General features: G+C 51.9%; 1 protein-coding gene across 7 annotated transcripts in view; it reads right to left on the bottom strand.

Annotated features, from left to right (window-relative positions):
- Window positions 1-14729, bottom strand: part of Adcy3 (adenylate cyclase 3) — a 73026-nt gene extending 58297 nt beyond the window's left edge. Inside the window, exons 1-2 of one of the 7 annotated variants that reach the window (XM_036170354.1) lie at window positions 13991-14729; window positions 12707-13556 (exon numbers count right to left, since the gene is read on the bottom strand). In XM_036170354.1, the coding sequence (XP_036026247.1) occupies window positions 12707-13381 (675 nt within the window). In that variant the 5' untranslated portion in view covers window positions 13382-13556; window positions 13991-14729. Of the gene's footprint in view, window positions 1-12706; window positions 13557-13935 lie in introns of all 7 variants that reach the window. The other 6 variants (XM_036170352.1, XM_036170353.1, XM_036170348.1 and 3 more) reach the window with 6 other exon arrangements.
- Window positions 14730-24159: the final 9430 nt, after the last annotated feature.

The following is a 24159-nucleotide window of genomic DNA, read 5'->3' as shown; positions in this document are numbered from 1 at the left end:
ACTAATGGGGAATGTTCAATAATTGTGAAGCTGCCTATTCTGAGGGTGCTCTGTTATTGTTTCTATTACTTTGTTTTATTTATACTTTTGTATGAGTGGGGTGAATGCGTATTGGGGAGGGGTGTGCACACCCGTGCACACAGAGGCCAGAGGAGGATGCCAGGCGTCCTACTTATCACAAGCGACCTTATTCCCTCGAGGCGGCGTCTCTAACTGAACCTATAGCTAGGCTGGAGGCCAGCAAGCCCCAGCATCCCTCTCTCTGTCCCCATCCCCATCCCCACAGAGCTGGCCTTACGGTCCTGGTCAAGACCATGCCTAACCTGAACTCAGGTCCTCACGCTTGCACAGCAGATATTCTTGCCTGCTGGGCAACCTCTCCAGCCCTGTTGTTCTTTGGTGTTTTGTTATTGTTTGTTTTTAATTTATTTATTTGTATTTTATGTGCATTGGTGTTTTGCCTGCACGTATGTCTGTGTGAGGGTGTTGGATCCCCTGGAATTGGAGTTAGACAGTTGTAAGCTGCCATGTGGGTGCTGGGAATTGAACCTGGGACCTCTTGAAGAGCAGCCAGCGCTCCTAACCACTGAGCCATCTCTCCAGCCCCGTTTGTTTGTTTTTAAAGACCATTCAGAATCAGGTATAGTGCTGTACATCTGTAATCTCAGCACTCAGGAAGTGGAAGAAGGAAGACCATAAATTCAAGGTCATCCTTGGCTACATCCTTAAAGCCACTTCAAGGCCAGCCTGGGCTACAGGAGACCTGGTCTCAACACAAAATAGACAAGATAGCTAGAAAAGGTAAATGTGGATATTTACTCAACAGGGAATGAGGATCCAATCCAACAGCTGGGGACTGAGACAGACTGGTGGGGAACAAGCAAGTCCCCCCCCCCCCCCCCCCCGCGCCCAGGGAGGTATGCCTCCACCCCACTGCCTTCCAAGAGGGTCCCTCCCCCCCACCATGACCAGGTTGGCAGCTGCTATAGTTTCAATATAGTTTCATTCCTTCAAATTCATATTGAAACTTGAACTTCTGATTCCAAATATTATGGTGGAGACAGGTGCTGGGTGAGCGGGCTGGTTGGTTGGTTCTGTTTTTGTGGTTTTTTTGTTTGTTTGTTTTTATCCACTTGACATAAGCCAGGGTCATTTGGTAAGAAAGGACAACAGTGGAGAAAATGCTTCTATCAGATTGGCCTGCAGTCCAGTCTGGGGGGCATTTTCTTGATTAATGGTGCGGGAGGGCCCAGCATACCAGTGAGTGGTACCACCCCTGGGCAGGTGGTCCTGGGTTGTATAAGAAAACCATCTGAGCTGAGCAAGCCCTGAGGCCCAAACCAGTGAGCAGCCTTCCCTCAGAGCCTTTTCCTGTCTCCAGGTTCCTGCCCCAATAAAATCTTTCCTCCGGAGATTGCTTTTAACCTTGGTGTTTACCACAGCAGTAGAAACCTAACCAGGACAGTATGGCCTTTAAAACGTAACCAGCTCCTTAAGAAGTCAACGCTTTCTTGTGGGATTCGGTTGGTTCTCTCAAGAGCAGATTATGATCAACTTGGGTTAGTGTCTGGCTTTCTGGCAAGAGTTGAAGCCACACAAGGGCCTCACTAGAAGCTGATCAGACACCATGTTCTTAAACTTCCCAGTCTCTAGACTCCCGAGCTATTAATACCTCTGGTTTGTTTTTTTATAAATGACCAGAGCTTAGATGTTTTGTTGTAGGAATGGAAAACAGATTCAAACAGCTACCAAGCCAACCTGCCAGTCGTTTAGGAACTTGGCCTGGCTCTCCTGGGTTAAAGTCAGGCCTCAAGGACAAGCCAGGGGCCCACCTAGATCCAATCACAAAGCTGCCAGTGGTGGCTGCCACAGTCTGACTCAGCTGGCACTGCACTGAGTATCTCGAGAACCAATCTTGCAGTGACATGTCGACAGCAAACCACAGACACAGAGATCTTGACGTTCAAGTCCAATCTACTTCACCCGGGGTTTTAAACAGAGGTAAGGGGGGGGGGGGTGGGGGGGGGCCCTTCTCACACGTGCCCTTTACGTCTCTATTTTACAGGAAAGCGTTCTTCGGAAGGGGAAGGACAGAAATGTTTCACTTCTCATTAAAATGCCTTCCTTAGGAACCATGAGGAGAAAAGAAAAAGCTGAAAACGTGATCCCAAGGAGAAAAAGGTATCAAGACAGAAAATTGGGGGGGGGGGAGAGAAGCAACAGACAGCGGCTGGAATATATAAACCACAATCACGAGAAAAAAGACAGGAATGATTAATGAAATTAATGAGCAAACACGGGCCCCATGGTCATATTCTGCTGTATCAACTCAGAAGTTTATAGAGCAAAACTTTTTTTTTTTTTGGAGCTGAGGATCGAACCCAGGGTCTTGCGCTTGCTAGGCAAGCACTCTACCACTGAGCTAAAGCCCCAACCCTGAAACATTTTTTTAATAATTCTTCTGGAGGAGAAGTGGTTAGAAAAAGGAGGAATAAACTTGGCCTGATTCATTTATAGATCAAATGTGAGACATGGCTACCAAGACGAAATGGAATAGAGAAATCATTTAGCCAGGCATGGTGGCACAAGCCTGTAACCTCAGCCCTCAAGTGTTTGAGGCAGGAGATTGATGAGCTGGAGGCCAGCTTGGGCTAAGGTCAAGGGATGGAGGGAGGGAGGGAGAGAAAGAGGGAGGGAGAGAGGGAGAGGGAGGAAAGGGGAGAGAGAGAAGGAGGGAGGGAGGGAGGGGGAGAGAGAGAAGGAGGGAGGGAGGGATGGGGGGAGAGGGAGAGAGAGGCGGGATGGTGGTGGGAAGGGGAGGGAGCAGGCATCTATATGATGCTCTGCAGTTTATAAGGTATACCACGTCATCATCCCCTGCCTCCACCAGGAACAGAGTACCACCTGTCCTTGTTTGTCAAGGTACAGAATGTTATCAGACATTAACGGTTGTCACAGGCCACTATGCCATGCAGGCCCCCAGCGGGCACAGAGGTGGGTTGGGACCCTTGTCACTGAGGACTCTACACAATGGCTGCTTCCCAGAACCGGGTCTCAAGCCATCTTCTCTCCTGATCCTACCCCCTCTCTCCCTTCTCATCCCACTGTCTTGGGTCCCCTTAAATGTTGGGTGATTACAACTTGATGTGTGAAGGTCTCATGACATGGTGTACAGAAGGTATTCAGTTAACTACCCACGGACTAATCTGGTTAGCTAATCCACAGAGGCACTAAGTACATCACGCTGGCAGGCCCCCCTGGCATCCTCCTCGGCTTACTGCAACGGGCTCCTAGGCGCCCTTGAATTTCCTTGAGCCCACCAGCATGATCCATGTGCGTGCAAACCAGATCCTGTCCAACCTCTGCCTGAACTCCTTCGGTACCATTCCATCATCGTAAGAAGAAAGCCCTTGCTTAGTGGGGATGTCGCTCCCATGGATGAAGCCCCAGCACCATGTAAACCAGGCAACATGGTGCATGCTGGGAATCCCAGCACTTGGGAGGTAGAGACAGGAAGCGAAGTTTGGTTATTCTCAGTTACACAGAGAAGTCGAGGCTAGCTAGCCTGGGTTACGTGAGCACTTGTCTCCAAACAAAAATTTTCAAAGGAAAAACAGGGTGCAGGCTGCAGCTCAGTGGTAGAGGACCTCCCAAGAATGGGCAAGGCCCTGGATTCCTATCCCAGAGCTAGAGAGACAGAAACAGAGACAGACAGAGACTAAAGTCCTTCCACTACCGGGCTATGTTCCTCCCTCTCCAGTTCCCACCACCCAGTCATGTTCTTGGGAACATGGTGATTGATCCTCATCAGCCCCAAGCAATTGTGAACCTCTTATGGCTCTGTTTCCAATGCTCCACCTGGAAAATTCCTCTTGATCCCTCAGGACCCGACTCAAAAGTGGCTCAGAAGCTTCTTCCTGGGTCTCCCTAGACAGGTCCCCTTCTGCAGACGGGACCCGTTCCACAGCCTCTGGGCTCTGTGAGCACAGGCGATGGGATCACCCATTGTATACTCCCCTCCCTGAACATTTGCCGCTCTGACAAAATGTCTGGTAATCGGCAAAAGGAATGGAAATTTTTCCCCCAGGACAGGAAGAACAAGGGACTGAGATAGCCACTGTTCCAACTCTGCCCAGGGGATCTTCTGAGCGATCTTATGCAAGTCACTTGTGCCCGAGGACTAGATTAAAACTAGGCCAGGAGAATGTCAATGACTCATTTTCCAGACTCCTAAAAATCACCGCCTTTGTTGCTGGTTTTTGCTTGGGCCAGGAAAGAGATTTGTCGCCAAGTGACGAAGGAGGAATGCCAGCACTCTAAGGGTTAAAGAAACCGTGGGGGCTGGAGGGGTGACTCGGTGGTTAGGAGCATTGTCACTCTTGCAGAGGACCTGGGTTTGGTTTTCAGCACCCACATGGCGGCTCACAACCACACATAACTCCTGTTCTAGGGGACCTGTGGGAGCCCACAGAGGTTTCCTGGTGAGATCTGAGCTTGCTTTACCCAGCAGGATTGCATAAGAGGGACGACTGGACCACGGGCCTGGGTACCAGGTGTTTGGAAGGGTCTACACTTGGTTGTATGTAGCAAGGGGGAGGTCTTTTGTCTCGCCCCTTGGCATTGTTATAAAAGCCCTTTTGATTAAAGTTCTGGGCCGGTAGATAAGGATCCAGCCCCTCCCAAGGCTATCTTGTGTTTCTGTTTCTCTCCCCTCTATATTTCTATCTAAATCTCTTATCCCTCACTCCTCAAGAGTACCCAGGTAAAGGCGGGGGTGGGTCCCCCACAAGGACCCAACACCCTTTTCTGGACTCCAGGGTAACCAGGCATGTATACAGTGCACATACATGCATGTAGGCAACAAAACACTCAGACACATAAAATAAAAATAAATAAACCTTTAAAAGAGCTAGTGAAATCTTGCTTTAAAAACAAAAAAATCACTCTCAAGCCACCAAGATCAACACCAGAAACATTTCCTCAGCCTCAGTAAGAGATGAAGAAGGAAAAGAACATTCGTCAGGCATTGACCAACAGATGCAACCAAGGCCATGCCAGGGACGTTCAGGGACTCCACAACATGTCTTTCTCCCCCTTGGAGTACGTGGCACATAAGCAAACCCTGCCTCCTGGGAAGAAACACGGATGTCGGATCTGCTGTGTGCAGAGCAAGGCCAGACTGGCACCAGGGTGTAGCTAGGTGGCATCTCTTGAGGTAGGGATGGCTTCCTGTGACCTGGCACAATGTCCTGGGCATAAGATCTACCTCATGTTTGAAAAGGCAGGGAAGGTGGGCATGGGAGCATGCACCTGTAATCCCAGTGTCAGGAGGGGGAAGCAGGAGAATCAAAAGTTCAAGGCCAGCCTCACCCTTGAAGCCAGGTTGGGCAATGTGAACTCTGTCTCAAAAACATTTTTTGGGGTGGAGGGGTCAGGAAAACAAATTCTTCCCATGTATGGAAGGGAAAACAGCCCAGGCAGAAGAGCTGGCCAGCCATCTTCATGCTAAGCATAAAGCAGTATCAGAAACTTTTTGAAAAACTGAGCAACTGCACAGAGGATCTGGTGGAGATCTTGGGGGGTGGGAGTGTTGGGACAGAGTCTTCAGTATGTAGCTCCGACTGACCTCCAAGGCCTCCAAGGTCCAGGATCACAGGTGTGTGCACCACCAGCCCCAGCTGAGAACCAAAAGCCTAACGAAGGCAAACAAGGCCCTGTTCTGGACTGCACGTCCAACTTCTTAAGCATCCCACAGCCATGGGACATCCTGTATCCCATGCCGACCGGCAGATTCAAAACTGAGTCCCAGGCCAGTAAAACGGCCCAGCTCAGCAAGCAAAAGTGATTGCCACACAAGCCAGGTGACCTGAGTTCCAGCCCCAGAATGCACAGCAGCGAGAACCCACTTCTAAAGGTTGTCCTCTGACCATAGCATGTACACCTGGGACCACCCTCACTCATAAAACACACAATGCACATGCATATACACAATGACATTAACAAAGTAAGAATTCAACTTAAAACAAAATAAAATTAAGCCCCCTTCTCCCCAGGGTTATTTTATACACCTCCCGGATGATGGCTGTCACGACTCCATCCCTGCCTCGTACCATGTCACCCACACATTAAGGAGTACAATCAATTTCCTCTTGCACCTGAGTCAACCTCATATTGCTTTGACCAATACTACCGAGACAACGGTCTTTAAAAACTGGGCACTGCCATTTTCTCCCAGAGGTTGTGTGCTGTGAGGAGCCGGAAGAGGAGCTACATGGAGACGCTGCAGGGATATCAAGGCTCCTGAAGCAGGGCAAGGCGTTCTGAGAGCCCGCCAAGAGAGCGATCAGCCAAACATGGATTTCTGAATGAAACAGGCCCAGCAGCCAGAGACAATGACCCCACACAGTGAGTGCCACATAAATCTTAAAACTACCATCAGAACAGAGCCAACCCAGAGGACTTCGAGAAACAACAAACTACTGAACGGGCCATCCCACATTAGTGACGTTCTTCCACAGTCTCAAGTGAATTATCTGTCCAAACATGTTTATCTCTGAGGTATCACACGTTTCCAGAATGTCTTTAGATTACAGTGAAGGGCATGATACAGTCCGATTACAGACATCACTGTTACGGACATCAGTGGCCAAGGGCTGAGTGTTGTTGGTACCCTGACAGCTTGGCACTGAGACCAGCATCGGTCATTGTGGCCACCCGGTCACCTTGCACACACACAGGCAGGGTCTCATCCTGAGTGCTGTTAAGGCATGCACGTCTAAACTGTGGCTAAGGGTGCGTCACCTGGTGAGGGGACAGGTGGGAAATGACAGAATGATTATTCTAGGCTGGACCACCTGGGCGAGATCTGTGGTTATACACACACTGGAAGGCTACGGCCATACCACTTTGAACACCCAATCTCATTTCGTCTCGGAAGCTGAGCAGGGTCTGGCCTGGTTCAGTCCTTGGATGGGAGATTGAAGAACAAGAAACTTGGAATCCTAGTGATTCTCAGTGGAGAATTTACCAAGCCCTGGGGAGCGAGCATGGGCTCATGTGTGCTGGTGTGTGCACACATGTGTTCATACACAACAGCCTCAGTCCCCACAGCTGGCTCAGCCTTGAGCTTCAGTTTTCCTTAAAAAAAAAAAAAATCCTGGCTGTCTATGAAATGCTGACCAAAACCATCACAAACATGAGGAGACCAAAGCTAACCACAAAATGTCAATGAAATAATCTGGGTGAGAGGTAGGCCCTAAATTGCTTGTGAACCATCAGGACACACTAGGAAGGCTCTGTTTACACAGAGATACAGATCAGAAAAGCCCACAGAGAAATGTGACCAGGCGGAGGGGCCTGAGAGAGGGGTTTCTGCAAACCATTTCTGTGTTCAGTCAATCATGCTCCTTCAATCACAAAGTCGGGGATTCCATGGCCCCACCTCTCCTCCCTTTCATCTCCTCAGGACCCAGGTCCCTCCTTAGACGCCCGGCTGTACGCTGTTCAAAGAGCATCAGAGAGCTGCCAGTCTCCCTCTCTGGGACAATGGCAGAGCCCAGGGCCCAGGGGCAAAACTGAGGCTGAGTAGGACTCCTCCTGGGTCTGTCTCCAGCACCTCTCCCACACGCAGCTTCCTCTTTGCTAAGGTGCCCGGGCCTGAGCCCAGCCCCGCTGCCCTCCTTCCCCCGCCCGCCCCCCGGCCCTGGCTCCCCCTCATCCTCTCCACATCATCTCACATCCACCTGACTATGGCTTCACAAAGAACTTTGTTACAGGCTTCCACCCTCGCTGCACCCACTTCCCAGGAGTAGAGGGGAGTGCTTCCAGGGCCTCTCATCTCTTGGGCACTGTTCTTTGACGGTGTTCTTTGACAAGGGCATTGGGGCAGCCCAGATGCTTCATTCCAAAGCCCCTCCGCACCACTTACAGGTGACTCTCCACCAATCCGGCCCTCCCCTCCCTGCCTCCTTTGGCCTTAACAAGCCTCAGTGTCCTCATCTGTGAAATGGAGCTGACCTCTAGAATGCACGGGGACAGTGTGTATGTATACACATTTGGCTCCCGCTGTGGGCAAGGCCTTATTCCCTCACCCATCCTCTTTGCTGAAACTCTCCAGGGCCCTCCCTCCATCCCTTCCTGAAGTGTCTCATTCGCAAGCATGAGAAGGTCCCATCCACAGCCTCATCCCGGTTCACTCTGCAAATAAAGACCTCAGCAGGCTGCTCATTCCACTAGAGACCTTTGCTCCCCAATAGCCTTCCTGCTGTGGAGTCAGTCTACAGATTTGTCAGGGATTCCTAGGCCCTCATTTCTGAGCAGCAGAAGCTAACAGCCGCTCGTGAGTGTGTGCAGGGGTCTCCGAGGCAGTGACTGACCAGAGACATGCTTGCCGCCATCTTGGCCATGTCTTCCACCCTCCACCCTGCCCCCCAACCATCAGCTGCTCCAGGTCCTGCCTGTGTGGCTTCCTCACCTCATCTCAGGGGCACTTAAGGCAGCCGGGGGCAGGGTGTGCTGTAAGAGGCATAGCTGTCAGAACCCAGAGGAGGGAGCCTGTAGCTCCTCCTGACTCACCCTTCCTTGCCAGTCAGCCTTAGGCCTAGCCTGACAACCCCACGGCTAATAATCCCATGGCTGCCCCTCTCTGCCCCAGACCCAAAGGCCGCACTCTGTGATATCCTGTCATTCCCTCATCCACAAGGCCCCAACACCACCCTAATCCCATCCGTCCACCTGCACACGGTCTCCTCACTGGAACCCCACCTGCTGGTCCCTTGAGAAGAATCCAGGACAAGATGTCAGGTTGCCACAAATCCCAAGTCGCCCTCTAGTCCTTCCCCGACAGAGCCAAAGTACAGACATGGGGGGGGGGGTGCTGCAGAAGATTCTGGGACCAGTCTAGCACAGGAACCACTTCCTTGGTGCTACTCACAGTCGCTGTAACCAAAACCACGAGACCCACCCAGAACCACAGGTGTCCTCTATGAAATGACGCCCACCTCCATGACCCAGGAGAACCTAGCCAGAGTCAACAAGCAAGGAGAAGAGAAGGAGGAACACATGGGCAGGAATGGAGGGAGGGAGGAAGTGAGCCCAGGTGGGCGGAGGAAACTTTGGGGAGTTTGCCTGATGGAGGACCTGAATCCTTGGCCCTCTACCCCCTCCCCTGCTCATTCTCGAGGGAGTTCCCATCCCACAGGCTGGAGGAGTAAACTCGGGTAAAAGAAATGACGCTTTTCTCCACGCCCAGGGGACACGGGTCCTAGGCATCTGTTCCCACAGCAACGCTGCACGGACCTCGGTTTCCACAGTACTCAGAGATGGGATGCAAGAAAGCGCTAAGTGAAGGAAGGCTTTGCTGAGTGGGCCTGGGAAACGAGGCACCATATGAAAAGTCACATCGTGGGACTGGAGAGATGGCTCAGTGGTTAAGAGCACTGACTGCTCTTCCAGAGGACCCGGGTTCAATTCCCAGCACCCACATGGCAGCTAACAATTGTCTGTAACTCCAGTTCCAGGGGATCCGACACCCTCACACAGACATACATGCAGGAAAAACACCAATGCCCATAAAATAAAAATAAACAAGTCATTAAAAATCAAAAAAGAAAGTCACATTGGTCCCAAAGAAGTGGCTCAGAAACTTCTGGAACATATACTGTAAGCTGGGCCTCCAGCTTCTTATCTCAGGCTCCTAATTTAACCTAGGGAGGGTCCCTTTTCTCCCATTCCCAAAGCCAAGTTCCAGGCACGGTTTCATGTCAAGATCATGTTCCCCTGGGATGCAAAAATCTTATTATACATTTTTTTATTTTATAAATACGTATTTTTATATTATTGCGGTGGGGCGCTGGAGTTCCCAATTTGGAGAGCCTGGTGCGTGCTAGGCAAGCACTCCACCACTGAGCTGTGCTCCCAGCCTCGAATATCTTTACTCTTGAGTTACTAATTTTACCTTTTCCCCATCCTAAGCAGGGCTCGCTCTTCTTCAAAGTCCTGGTCTCTTTTAAGACCAGTAATCCTGAGTTCAAAACTCATCTGCAGGGACCTAGGCTACAGCTGTGTGACCCAGGACCCTCCCGCCCTGTGGCTATACTTTGTCTGGATCCAGGTCCTTCTCCTCCGGGAGCCTCCGAGTTAAGTTTCTTGCTGACTGGAGAAGGCCAGGCCCAGAGTGACACGGCCTGACACAAAGCTCCGAGGCAAGGGGCCTCAGACTAGCTAAGTCCGGGTTCAAAACTGAGAGGTCGGTGTTTCCATCTACTTGATGAACTGAGACCCAGGGTCTCTACAAGCTGTGCCTTCTACAGAGATTTGGGTGAAAACAAACAGGCAGAGTACTTGTCGCCAGTAGACAAGAGAAGCTAGGATCTTGCTCTCGGGCTAAAGGGACACATTCCCATCGCCACGTGGGAGCCCTGGCCCAGGAGTCAGCACCCCTGGGCTCGTCCTTCATTTCTGCTGCCAGTGAGTAGTAGCTGCTTATCTGTGATTCCTTCCCTATGACCTGGGGGCTCTGGACTAGATGCTCTCCCAGGCTCTCACCTGGGCTAACACCATCCGACCATTTCTAGAACAAATCAGAAGGCCCAAGGAGAGACTTTGGCAGAAGAGCTGAGTATCTAGGCATGGTTCAGTGCTGGCTCGTTTCCATAGGCCAGCAGTAGCTTCTGTCTGAATTTCTCTCCTGGCCCCCCCGCTGGTCATCTCCTGAGGCTGGCCACCAGCCCCATCCTCTACCACACAGAGCTGATGCAGCAATCAGGTCCGCTCCACCAACCAAAGAGCCCACAGGACAGTCTTCCTAGACCACACCCTGGGAAACAGCTCCCCCTTATAATCCGGTCAGTGGTTTGCTGGCCCCCTGGGGACACAGTATCTACAATCACTCAAGTCTGCTCCCTGCTAAACCTAGAATCTCTGTCATGGCAGGGCCCCTGTGTGCCCATCCCCAGGCTTAGGGTTGGACTGCTCAATTTCACCAGAAGACACTTCTGGACCCCAAATGTCTCCGGCCAACAAGCCAATTTAGGTGTGGTCAGAAGTGGGGTTGCTCTGCGCTCTTCTGACATGTTCCCTCAATGAACAACACACTGGGGAGATATACCCAAGGCCCAGGGCCCCTGGCAAGAGGAAGAAGGAAGAAACGCTTATTTATTGGAAGGTGATGGTTCAGAATATGTCCCCAAGCCCCCGATGCTGCCAGACGGACCTGTCCTGACCAATCCCCAGGAGCAATAACTCTGAGTATCCTCCCCCAACAGAACTGTCCACAGGCAGGGACACAAGCTGAAGCGACCAACTCAGAAAGCCACACCAGTAAGGACAGGTGTTTATAAGAAAACACCCAATACCAGGAAGCAAGCAAACAAACAAAAACATGGTGGTGTGCCCACAAATCCCTACAGGCCCAGTGCTGAGCCGTGGAGAAAACTTCTGTGAAATTAGCTGAGCATGGTTGCCCACATCTGTAATCCTAACACTTGGCAGTTAGAGGCAAGAAGGGTCAGGTGTTCAAAGTCATCCTCAGCTGCAACAAGACCATTTGGGGCTACATGAGACTCCACCTCTAAATAAATAAGTATCTCTGAAATAGGTTCCTACCTGACCTAGAACAGGAAAACAGAAAGAACATTGGACCAAGACGTAAAAAAAAAAAAAAAAAAAAAAAAAAAAAAAAAAAAGCCCAGCAGAAGCCATGTTTTCCTCTAAACAGATGGGAGGCAATGGAACAGCCCCCCAAAAGTTCTCTCATCAGCCACCAGATGTACCACTGGGGTCACTGTAGTCGATGCCCCCAACCCCAAGCAGACAATGCCAAGGCTTTGGTAAGACTAAACGGTGAGATGGTGGGAAAAGAACTCTGGAAGTGCATAGACGATACCTGGTCACTTCCCAGCTCTCAGGTCAAAATGTGGAAGACACGCTGTAAGGCGGAATTCAGTGACTCACACCTCTGGGGAGCCCTTCAGGGGTAACCAGACAAACTCAGGCCAGAGTCACAGCCCATCTTCTTGCAGGCTTGGGATGTCTGTCTCTCTCAGCACTTGGTGGGGACACAAACTAGTTAAAGCTGTAGCCAAATGTCCTATCCCTTCGAGCAGAAATAGCCCACTAGGACCAGCATGCCCCACACCACAGTGGCTAAGGCAACTGTCCCCAGCTGTGTCCCCACACCCTGACTTTTACGGGGAGACCACCCTTCCTTCTACCACCTATCTGCTGGGGACACTCGGGCTGGAGCGGGATCTCCGATAATCACGTCTCCGCTCCTTACAGCTCTTCACATAACCCAACAACAGGCTGGCACCCACGTTCCCTTGGATCTCAGTAACAGCCATTTCTGTGTGCGGGGCAGGCAGTATCCCCACTCGACGGAGAGCACTGAGCTCGCCCAAGTCAAGTCCCATCTCGAGTTAAGCAAAGACAGCTAGAGATCAGGATTTGCCACAAGAAGTGACTGGGGTCACTGACGGGAATGGCAGGCCAAGACTTTCTCCACACCAAGACCCCAAGGGGCTGTCACTTGCTCTACCCAGCACAGGTGGCTGAGTAGCCCTGAGGCCCAATGTTCTGCATCAGATGGCACGGGGAGGGGGGGGGGGGTCCATCAGGGGGGGTGTTGAAAGCAATCCCACCTGGGTGAGACCTGGGTGGAAGGGGAAGGCACAGGATGGACGGGAGGAGCGTGGCGCGTGGCACTCACCTCCCTCAGAAGCTGTAACCCCTGCAGCTCCTCCTGCTGCTGCTGGGCCACAGTGACCCCCAAGACGAGCGTGTGCACAACACAGGAGACCACGGAGATGATGACGATGGGGCTGAGGCTGAGGGGCAGCGTAATGAAGAAGGAGAAGACGAAGAAGGCCTGCCAACCCACCGTGTCGCTGGCTGCGTGGGCACGTGCAAAGTTCAGGCCCAGGTAGGAGAAGATCTGGGCCGTGATGAGCAACCACAGCAGGTAGGGTACCACTTTGCGGCTCACTCGGTCCGGGAGCAGGCCCTTTTTGCAGAGCACAAAGAGGATGATGTCCAACACCAGACCAATGCCAGCCACCATGAGGGGCGCCAGCTTGTCGCTGGAGAAGACCACCGCGCACATCACCACCACGTAGCAGTCGAAGAGAGCGGCGAAGACCACCAGCACCAGCAGTGTCTCATGGCGCTGCCTTTTGAAGTAGGTCTGGTAGAGGTTCTCCAAGGACTCAGGCACGAAGGTCAGCCGCATAAAGCGAGGCAGGCACAGGCAGGACCCCGAGTTCCGCACAGAAATTTCATGGGTCCGGCCGACCCCGCGGTCGGGGTCAGAGGGCAGGCTGACCGAGTACTCAGCTGAGTACTCTGCCGAGTACTCGGGATCGGAGAAGCCCTGGTTCCTCGGCATCTTGGCTGGTGGCGGCTTCGAAGGAACGAGGGAGGAGTCCGGGTCAGGCTGTTCACCAGGGCTTCCTAACCGGGGAAGGTGGGGAGGCCCCTCTTGGCTGTGGATGAAGGGAGATCACCTGGGACAGGAGTGCTAAGTAGGTTCTCAGGACACAGGTGGCACCAATCATCTGCAACTTAAGAGGACATGGCTAAGTAGAAGCGCCTCTTCCCTCGCCACCCACCCCACCCCTCACACAGATCCCTGGCTACATAAGCCTCCAACCCCAGTCTCCCAAGCACGCCCACACACACTCAGTCCTGTCCACACCAGACACCCGGTTTCCTGCCTCTGGCTTCTGGAGGGGCCTAGCCACCTCTCCATCCCTCGCCTGCCCGGCTCTGTCCCTGACTTCCACACCTAAAAGTCCCTCCAGGCCCAATCCCTGCAAAGCTGAAAATAAAACGTGCCTGGAAGGCGCAGGGGCGGTCCTGGGGATTCCCGCATCTTCCTTCTGTTTACTTCCTTTCCCCCACCCAACCCTGGGAGACTCCATCCAGCAGCCCCTTCCCAACCTCGGGCTCTGCAGCTTCGCGGAAGCCCAGCCCTGGATCCTGGCTTGGCGCTGACCTGTACGAGAACTCGGGAGCCGCGCGCTCCGGGGCCGGCCGGGGCTGGTCGGGGTTGCGGGGCCGGGCCAGGCGGGCTTCAGCGAGCCGCAGGCTGCTCCCCGCCGCGCCGCCGCGCCAGTTCGTCCTCCCGGAGCTGGAGCGCGGCTCCCCTGGCCGTCAGGCCCCGGGTCGGGCCGGGAGAGGCGCGGGGCTGCGGCTCAGCATCCGCGGGCGCGGGGGACGGCGGCGGCGCACGCTGCGGATGGCGGGCCCAGGCCGGGGCAGCCTGCCAGCATCCTCTTCCCGCACGCAGGGCGAGCCAGCCGAGTCCGTGCGCCGCGCTCTGCACACTGATCCACGCGCGCCGCAGGCCCCGGGAGGCGGGCGGCCCCTCCCCGCCTTGTCGCCGCCTCCAAGGCGCGGGGTGGAGGGGCCCCTCGCTGTCCCCAGTGTCCCCCCTCACCCCCACGTCCCAGCGCCCGGCGAGAGCTGCGTGGAAACACCGGGTGGGTGGCAGAAAGGAAGGAACGAGGCGAATCCACACCTTGCCTCGGGCAGGCCTGTGTTACGGAGGATCAAAGCCCGGGATGTGCACTCCCTGCAGGTGAGGCGTGCTCGGGGGCACCCCCTTCTTCAACCCTGGCTTCCTTCCGGGGCCAGGAGAGGCCTGGGCTGAGGTTTGGGGGCCGCTCCCCGAGTGGGCGCGCCCCGTCTCAGTGTCCCCGCCCACCCTGGCAGCCCAGGCCTCAAGCGTGGGGCTTGATCTCTCAGAGAGGAGATAAGGCAGCCTAACCTGGTGATAAAAGCGGACTGGAGTAGCTTCGGTTGGTGCCTGGCACGTGGAGCTGGAAGTGGCCTTGCTTCACGAAGGTCTCCGGTGCACCTCCTACGACGCAAATGCTCCTTTTGAATCTATCGGTCTCCTAAACCGAAGTATCAATTTTATTTTCCTTGAATTTGCCAGAACGCCTTGTTGGAAGAAAATGTGCTGAGGGACAGAGGGCAGCCCTCAGCATTAAGGGATCAGGTGGATCAGGTGGGGGGGAGGGGGTAGGTGCTGGCTAGGGATGCCTTGTCATGTTTGGGTGGGTGCCTGTTTAGAACTTAAGGCATACATTCCCAGCACCCAGGGCATAGGTCCATGATCTGCCGTTGCTGCTGTATGTATGAGTGGCCCCCATCTTGTCTGGAGACCCCACCCTGCCTCAGCCCACACTCCCCAGAGCTTTGATTAGAAAGGCAGGGTGTGATAACTTTGAATATAGAAGGAGGGTGGTCTGAATGAAGCGTCACCCCCCTTGTTTTAAGTTGTTTGGGGTCCAGAAATGTGTTTTAACTTGTTTCTTGATGGTAACGGACATGGCTTTTTACCTTCAACAAAGGAATGTGTTGAGGAAGGGGGGGGGGGGGGGAGAGGAAGGAAGGGAGAAAGGAAAAAATATGCTGCGGGCAGAGTCGGTTGATAGAGTGCCTGGCTAGCATGAACAAGGCCTGAGATTCAGTCCGCAAAAGTGATAAATGCCTGGAATCCCAGCACGATCAGAAGTTCAAGGTCACCCTTAGCTGCATATCAAGCCTGAAGTCAGCCTACGCTATGTGAGACCTTCCTGGTCTCATGAAAACATAAAGATGAGGTGTGCCTGAACTGCTGGGGATACCGCTCTGTGGTAGAGGACATGCCTAGTATGTCCTTGAACAAGGTCCTTGGTTCAGGCCTCGTAAGGACAGTAGTTAAGAGCACTTGCTGTTCCTGCAGAGGATCCAGGTTTGGTTTCCAGCACCTGCCTTGAGAGGTTCACAACAATCTGTAACTTCAATTCCGGGGGATCTGGCGCCCTCTCCAGGCCTCTGATGGCAACCAGGCACTCAAGACGTATACAAACACACAAGCAAACGGAAAAAGACTCATAATAAATAAAATAATTTAAAAAAAAAAAAGTCTAGGGGCCTGGCAGTGGTGGCGCATGCCTTTAATCCCAGCACTCGGGAGGCAGAGCCAGGCGGATCTCTGAGTTTGAGGACAGCCTGGTCTCCACAGCGAGTTCCAGGAAAGGCACAAAGCTACACAGAGAAACCCTGTCTCAAAAAACAAAACAAAACAAAGTCTAGGGGCTGGAGAGGTGGCTTGGTGGTTAAGTGCACTTACTATTCTTGCAGAGGACTGGGGTTCAGTCCCCAGCATCTACCTGGTGTCTAAAAAAACCTTCAGTGACTCCAGTTCAATGGAATTTGGCGCCCTCTTGTGGCCACCATGGACACCAGGCACATATACAGAGCACATACATACATGCAGGCAACAATTCACACATAAAATAAAAAATAGGGACGGTGATTTAGCTCAGTGGTAGAGCGTTTGCCTAGCAAGCACAAGGCCCTGTGTTCGATCCTCAGCTCAAAAAAAAAAAAAAAGATAAAATAAAAAATAGGGGGCTGGAGAGATGGCTCAGAGGTTAAGAGCACTGACTGCTCTTCCAGAGGTCCTGAGTTCAATTCCCAGCAACCACATGGTGGCTCACAAACATCTGTAATAAAGGTCTGGTGCCCTCTTCTGGTTGGTCATACATGCTGTATACATAATAAATAAATAAATCTTTTAAAAAATAAAAATAACTTTAAATGCCCATGAATACATTGGTTTTTGTTTTGTTGTTTGTTCATTTGTTCATTATCTATCTATCTATCTATCTATCTATCTATCTATCTATCTATTTATTTTCTGGAGCTGAGGATCGAACCCAGGGCCTTGTGCTTGCTAGGAAAGCACTCTACCACTAAGCTAAATCCCCAACCCCTTGTTGTTTATTTTGTTAGAGTTTCTCCGTGTAGCCCTGGCTGTCCTGGAACTCTATTTGTAGATCGGGCTGACCTTGAACTTGGACATCCTCCTGGCTCTGCCTCCCACGTGCTGGGGTTAAAGGAATGCACCCCAGCACCTGGCAGGGTTTATTTTGTCACAGGGACACTCACTCAATTACAAGTTCCCCCCAATTCTTGGGGTCCTCATGCTCCCTCTTGTGGCAAGGCCATGCCATATGCCTGGGTCCTGCCCTGAGGTTCCTCAACAGGGATTCTACCACTACTTGTGTTCCAGACTCCCATCCCCTTTACAATCCTGTTTCTTTTATTTTCTTTGTATGAGTATTCTGCCCCTGTGTATGTATGTCCACTGTGTGCATGCCCAATGCTCAAAGAAACCAGAAGAGGGCATCAGATCCCCTTGGACTGGAATTGATGTGAGTCATTATGTGGGTGCTGGGACCCAAACCTGGGTCTTCTGCAAGAGCAGCCGGTGCTCTTAACCATTGAGCCATCTCTCCTGCCTGTTGGGATTCGAACCTAGAGCCTCATACATGCTGAGCAAGCACTCTGCCCGCTTAGTTCAGTGAACTATATCCCCAGACCCGAGAGTGGTTAGTTTTAAATGTCCTTCGACCTGAATGTTGAAGTGAGACATGAGAAGGCTCCCCTCGGAGACACTCCTGACCTCAGCTTTGCTGCTCACTCAGTGTCCTTCCCTAATCTTACTCCCTGCTATAGGAACCTGTTTACTGGCATCTTCTAAGAGCCAGGGGGACATGAAGAGCAGAAGACCCGACCTCATCCTCTGCCTACTGCTGGGTACCACATCTACCAACAAGGCAGCCGCTCAGGTAGACACAGTTCACTGTTGCTGATTACTTTACAATTGGACAGGAGCCTGTCAGGTTGGGAAGAGAGGATGTGATTGGGCCTGAAAGCGACACATTGGAGGTGTCTAGAGCCACCCTGCCAATGCCTGGCAACAGGAAAGTCCGCAGCATAGCCCCCAGCCTGCTCTGCATTCCCAGTCAGGGGTGTGCTCTTTCCTGTGGATGCTGGAAGACAGTTGTAGATCAGCTGAGGCCTCCCTGGCAGCTAGACACATGGAGTGAACATTTAAACTCAGAGGAGCTACTCACCACCCCAGCTCACCCGTGCAGGAACTCACCAGTGTGATTCGCAATGCCTCCCAGAGTCCCTGGCACTAGCATAATCAATACTTAAGCAGAATGAATGGATGACTCCCTAAAAGAGATGGTACATTTTTGTTTGCTGTTTGTTTTTCGAGACAGGGTTTATCTGTGTAACAGCTCTGGCTGGCCTTGAACTCACAGAGATCTGCCTGCCTCTGCCTCCCAAGTGCTGGGATTAAAGGCATAGGCCTTTAATAGGCCACCACTACCCAGCTGAGATGGTACTGTCTAAGGATGCTGGCTGCCCCTGAGGCAATCATCTGGCCTTCTCCCCTGGTACTGCAAACATTCAGGTCGAAGGACATTTAAAACTAACTGCTCTCAGGTCTGGGAATATAATTCATTGAACTAAGTGGGCAGAGTGCTTGCTCAGAATGTATGAGGCTCTAGGTTCGAATCCCAACATTGCATAAACCAGAGAGGGTGGCACACACCTGTAATCCCAGCACTCCGGAGACAGAGGAGCAGAAGCTCAATGTTGTCCTCAGCTACAAATCAAGTTGGAGGCCAGCATGGACAACATGAGATGCTATCTCTATAACATAACTGCCCTTGAGGGCTGGGGGTAGCCTGTGCTACAGCACTCACCTAACATGCAGCATGAGTGAGGCCCCAAGTTCTATCCCCACTACCAACAGGTCAAGAGAAGTATGGGCTTGTGGGGTGATGTTTCTCGGCAGTCCATTGTGCCTGGTCAGGACCTGAACAACATGTTTCAATTCCATCACCAAAAGCTGTAAATTTGACTTTAAAATGCCTGTGTGACTTGTCCTTCACACATATCCTTGAGGAAAACCAGAACTGTGGGTGTGGGCTGAAGCCAGGAGGGAGTCCTGACACCTACACCATCCTAACCTAGGCCCTATGGGGTAGTCTTTGTTGAAGGTCTATGGGTAGACTTTATTGAAGGTCTATGGAGTAGACTTTGCTGAAGGTCTATGAGGTAGTCTTTGCTGAAGGTCTATGGGATAGTCTTTGCTGAAGGTCTATGGGATAGTCTTTGCTGAAGGTCTATGGAGTAGTCTTTGCTGAAGGTCTATGGGGTAGTCTTTGCTGAAGGTCTATGGGGTAGTCTTTGCTGAAGGTCTATGAGGTAGTCTTTGCTGAAGGTCTATGAGGTAGTCTTTGCTGAAGGTCTATGGAGTAGTCTTTGTTGAAGGTCTATGGGTAGTCTTTGTTGAAGGTCTATGGGGTAGTCTTTGTTGAACATCTATGGGGCAGACTTTGCTGAAGGTCTATGGAGTAGACTTTGTTGAAGGTCTCCTATTTTGTTGGCCTGGTTCAGAACTGGGATGATTGCTGAGAAGTAATTGTTATTGGATAAACAAGAGTGATTTGCCCCGCCCCCCCAGGGGATATGGTGGCTCCTGAATGCTGCAAACAATAGGCCAGAGCAGAGCTCTGTTGTCCCATGGGTAGGGGGTGGAGAGAGGAGAGAAGATCATGAATCCCCCTGGGACCGGGTACCAGGAGGGCCCTGAAAGCAGAGCGAGCCGGAGACTGCCAGGTGGTTTAATTAGAGACGCCATTCTAGGGGGAAAGAGTGAGAGGGCACTAGGAAAATAGTGATTTCTAGGGTTTGTAGAGCAGGGGAAAGTGGGGAGGGGGGCTCCATCCTGCTGGAGACATCACTAGAGGGTAGTCCTCCATCCACTGCCCTATGCTAGGAGTTACAGGGTGCTTGTGGGGGGGGGGTGAGGCAGTGGGGGATGGGGAGGTGTCCTTCCTAGTTCTTCCAGGCTTGTGCGAGAGACTGAGCAGTGGTGCCCAGGCAGGAACCAAAAGAGTCCAATGCAGGTATCCAGCAGGTGCATGTGCTGGGATGACCAGAGCAGGGCAGTGGGCGGAAAAGCTGGGGCAGACCCCAGAGCTCCCCCTGTAAGGCTCAGACCCCTGCCTAGCTGCCAGCAGCTCAGAGGTCTGGGTCCTGTTACCTGGAGGACAGAAGCACTGGCCTTTACACTAGCTTCCAGGCTATCTGGGGACTTGGGACTCCTCGGCCTCCTGTGCCTCAGTGTTCCTGTGGCACAAGGTGGGCATCTTAGGGTTTTTATTGCTGTGATAATACACCAGGAGATGGAGCAATGGATGGGGAGAGCGTTTTAGCTTACAACTCTCAGGTTGTCATGCTCTATTGCTGAAGGAAGTCAGGACAGGAACTCACACAGGGCAGGAACCTGGAGGCAGGAGCTGATGCAGAGGCCATGGAGGAGTGCTGCTTACTGACTTGCTCAGCATGCCTTCTTATACCATCCAGGACCACTTGCCCAGGGATCGCGCCACCCACAGAGAGCCAGGCCCACTTGCATCACTAATCAATCAAGAAAATGAATCACAGGCCAGTTTGTGAGGGCATCACTGAGGTTCCCTCTTCCAAAATGACTCTGGTTTGTGTCAAGCTGACATAAAACCAGCCAGCACCACCAGAGCACTGATCCCCAGACATGATCATGGTAGAAGGGAAAATGTGAAACCAGATCGCTGGCATGCTTGGTAACTCATGCCCTCTGCTCATGGAAGGCAAGGCAGGAGAGCTTGAGCCCAGGAGATCGGGGCCATGGGCTCAGAGCAAGACCATAACAGAATGTTGGGTGGGGGTAGTGCACAAAATGGTTAGCAAACCTATACAGAACATGTTGGCGGAGCCTGTCCACCTCCTAGATAGTGAGCAGCTCTGGCACCCATGGCGTGTGCAAGGCCTCTTCCTCGGTCCTTCAGCTGTATCTCTTGGTTCTATTACAATTTCTCTCTGGCCGCACTGGCCTGCTGTCCGTATGTCCTCGGTTCTTTGTCTCTCTGTCTGCCTCTGTGTCTCCGTACTTCTGCTTCTGTATTGATTCTGGAGCCACTATGGATACAGGTGGGTGCAAGAACGTGGGAGAATAAGAGAAGAGGGAGTGTGTGTGTGTGTGTGTGTGTGTGTGTGTGTGTGTGTGTGTGTGTTCATCTATGAATAGGTGTCTATGAGCGTTTGTGTGAATGTCTAGGTGAGTGCGCATGTGTGAGCACGTATATGGGTCAGTGTATGTGAATAAGTATATGTCCGATATGTGTTAGAGGGCATGAGTAAGCATGTATGCGGCACGTGTGAGCTTAAGTGAGAGCATGTGTGTGTGAGAGAGAGCATTATGTGAGAGAATAAGGGTAAACAAATTATGTGTGAGAATGAGAGGCTGTGTGTGTGTGTGTGTGTGTGTGTGTGTGTGTGTGTGTGTGTGAGCATGTGAGTATGTGTGCCAGCAGGCGAGACTATGAGTCACTGAGGGTGAGTTATATGTGAGTGAGCACACATGAAAGCATGTGTGTGTGTGAGACCATATAAGAGGCATGAATGACTAAGTGTGAATTATGTGAGAACGTGTAAGCATGTGAGTATGAGAGAGCATATGTGAGTAAACATGATGAGCATGCATGCGTGAGTCAGCATATGTAAGAGCTTAGGTATGAGAAAGCATGTATGATTCAGTGTGTGCATGCATGTACATGCGTGTGTGCGTGTGTGTGTGCGTGTGTGTGTGTGTGTGTGTGTGTGTGACAGAGAGAGAAAGCATATGGTGGAGCATGGTACCTGCATGTGTGGGAGGGCATATCTGTGAACACTTTAAGTATGTGCGAGTCAGACTGTATGAGTGTGGCTGAGCACGTGTGTGAAGCATGAGTGAGCATGTGTGTGAGCGGCCATGTGTGTGTGTGCCGACTGGCATTTTCCTGGAAGTCTCTCCTGTTCCTCATCCTGCTCTGGCTTGTCTGATCCTTAACCACAGCCACAGCCTCCAGGCCACTCACTGGGCAAAGCAAATGTAGTTGGTGTACAGCCAAGACATACATGTACTGGTGATTCACAGTCAGCTTGTCTTAGCTCGCCGCGTCAGCAGTGGGGGCCAAGGTCCTCTGCTGTCAAGCTAAGGCTCTGAACAGAGCGGCTATTCCACGGCTGCTCTTGAAACAATCAGCTCTCACACTGGTGCCGTCCCCCATGTGGCTCCAGCCTCCCAGGCATCTGTCTGATGTGTTCTCTCACCACATGGGATAGTACTGCTAAGGCCCCTGTTTTACAGGTAAAGAAACCCCACTCAGAGACTGGCAATAACTTGCTCCAGACCCCACAGCAGAGCAGGAGTGCTAGCGAAGCCTCCCTGGTTACCTGCCCCTGTGTAACTGAGGCCTCAGACCCCTCTTCTCCCTGACAGCGGAAGCTGGAGACTCCTGGATGCAGGAGCCAAAGGAGACTCCAGACACCGTTCTGCTGTGACCCGGACGGGGACCAGAGAGGTGAAATTCGGCCCAGGAGCACAACCACTGTGAATGCTGAGTCATCCCAAGGCCTCCGTGGGAATGTCATGGGTTCCCAAAGAGCTCAAGCCAGGGCCCTTGGGAAGAGGCTCCATAGGACTTCATACTAACAAGCCTTTGCAGGCCTTCTGGGGATAGGGGAGAGCAGGTGAAGAGTCTAGAACAGCAAGAAGCGGCTGGAAATGCCTTAGCTGGGAGCAGATGAAGGGTCACCCTAGGGGTCATCTGCGAGTTGTATAGTGGGTAGCCATCCCAGCCTTGGCCTGGAAATTCCAACCCCCATTGAGGCTTTGGTCATGCCCACAAGGTGGGGCTGAGGGAGGAAGCTGAAGACCTCTGGGTCTTCAAAAGAACCAAACAAACAAAAAAACTGGCTGCTCTTCCAAAGGACCCAAGTTCGATTCCCAGCACCAACATGGCTACCCACAACCATCTGTAGTTCCAGGAGATTCTACAACCTCTTCTGACCTCTGTGGGTACCAGGCACACTAATAGAGCATACACACATACATAATATTTAAAAAAAAAAAATCTACCATCCTAGCAGTTACACACACAAACAGAGCCATCCTGTCTCATCTGAGGAATCAAGAACCATCCTTCACCCAGAACTTCATCTCCTTTCTCTGCCCATTCTCTACATCCCAGCAAAGATGATCCTTCCAAGTTTATGCCTGATCGTGACACTACCTCATTTAAATATTTGTTAGCCCACCCGCCTTGCTAGGTACTATAAGAATCTTTTTAGATTTGTAATTCATTTTTTAAGTTTTCTATGTGGACATACACATATGTTCATGTGTGTGGGTGCAGCATGCACACAGGTATATGGAGACTAGAGGTCAAGTTCATGTGTTGTTCCTGAGAAACCATCCTCTGTTTGTTTGTTTGTTTGTTTGTTTGTTTGTTTGTTTTAGGCAGGGCCTGTCTATGTAGCCCTGGCTGGGCTGGAACTCACTATGTAGAACATGCTGGCCTTGAACTCCTGAGATCTGCCTGCTTCTGTCTTCTGTGGGCTGGGACCAATGTCACATGCCTCCATGGCAGGCTATCCTTGTTTTTTGCGATAGGATTTCTCACTGGCCTGAGGTTCACCAGTTGGGCGAGCTGACTGGCCAGAAGCCCCAGGGATTACAAATGCATGTCACCCTGTCAGGCTTTTTGTGTGTGCGTTCTAGGGGCTGAATTTAGGGCTCCATGCTTGCAAGCTCTGTGATGGAGCCTTCTCCCCGGTTCATGTTCTAAGGGTTATATAGAACAGTCATATGTCACCTTCACTTTGCCGCTGGCCTCAAGTACCTTAGTCACTTTACTTTCTTATATTTTTAATCTTGTATGTGAATGCATGTACATGTTCGTGTGTCAGGGTGCAGTGTGCACACAGGTATATGTAGTAGTTTGAATGGTACCCGCACCCAAATAGATAAACATCCAAACCCCAGGAACCTGTGGATGAACCACTTTGAGGAAAGGGTCTTTGCAGGTGTAACTGAGTAAAGGATGTGGAAATCAGATCACCCTGGATGACTGGAGAAGGCCCCAAGTCCTTACAAAGGAGGGGGGCCTGTGCCTGTGACAGAGGACAAGACTGGAGGGATGAGCTCCAAGCCAGGAATTCTGGGAGCCACCAGACTCGGGAGTGGGGGGCAAGAAGGCTTTTTCCCCTCAAGCCCTCCCACGGAAATGAGGTTTGGAGTGGCTAAGAATTAGGAGACTTCCGGTGAGGCAGACGGACAGGGAGAGGGAGGGGCCATGGATAAGTGATAAAGGGGGTGAACTTCCGGGATGGCCAGCTTCTTCCTCACCCTCCTGACCCAAGATAAAAGACCTTAAAACAAAGGCCTTGCAGGCTTCCTCTCCCATCAGTGATGGACTGGCTCAGCAAGTTTGAGGCCATGGGATC

The sequence above is a fragment of the Onychomys torridus genome, chromosome 21, assembly GCF_903995425.1.
Source record: "Onychomys torridus chromosome 21, mOncTor1.1, whole genome shotgun sequence".
Taxonomy (NCBI): Eukaryota; Metazoa; Chordata; class Mammalia; order Rodentia; family Cricetidae; genus Onychomys; species Onychomys torridus.
Note: the sequence above shows the minus strand (reverse complement) of the source record. Positions and strands in the feature narration are given on the sequence as shown.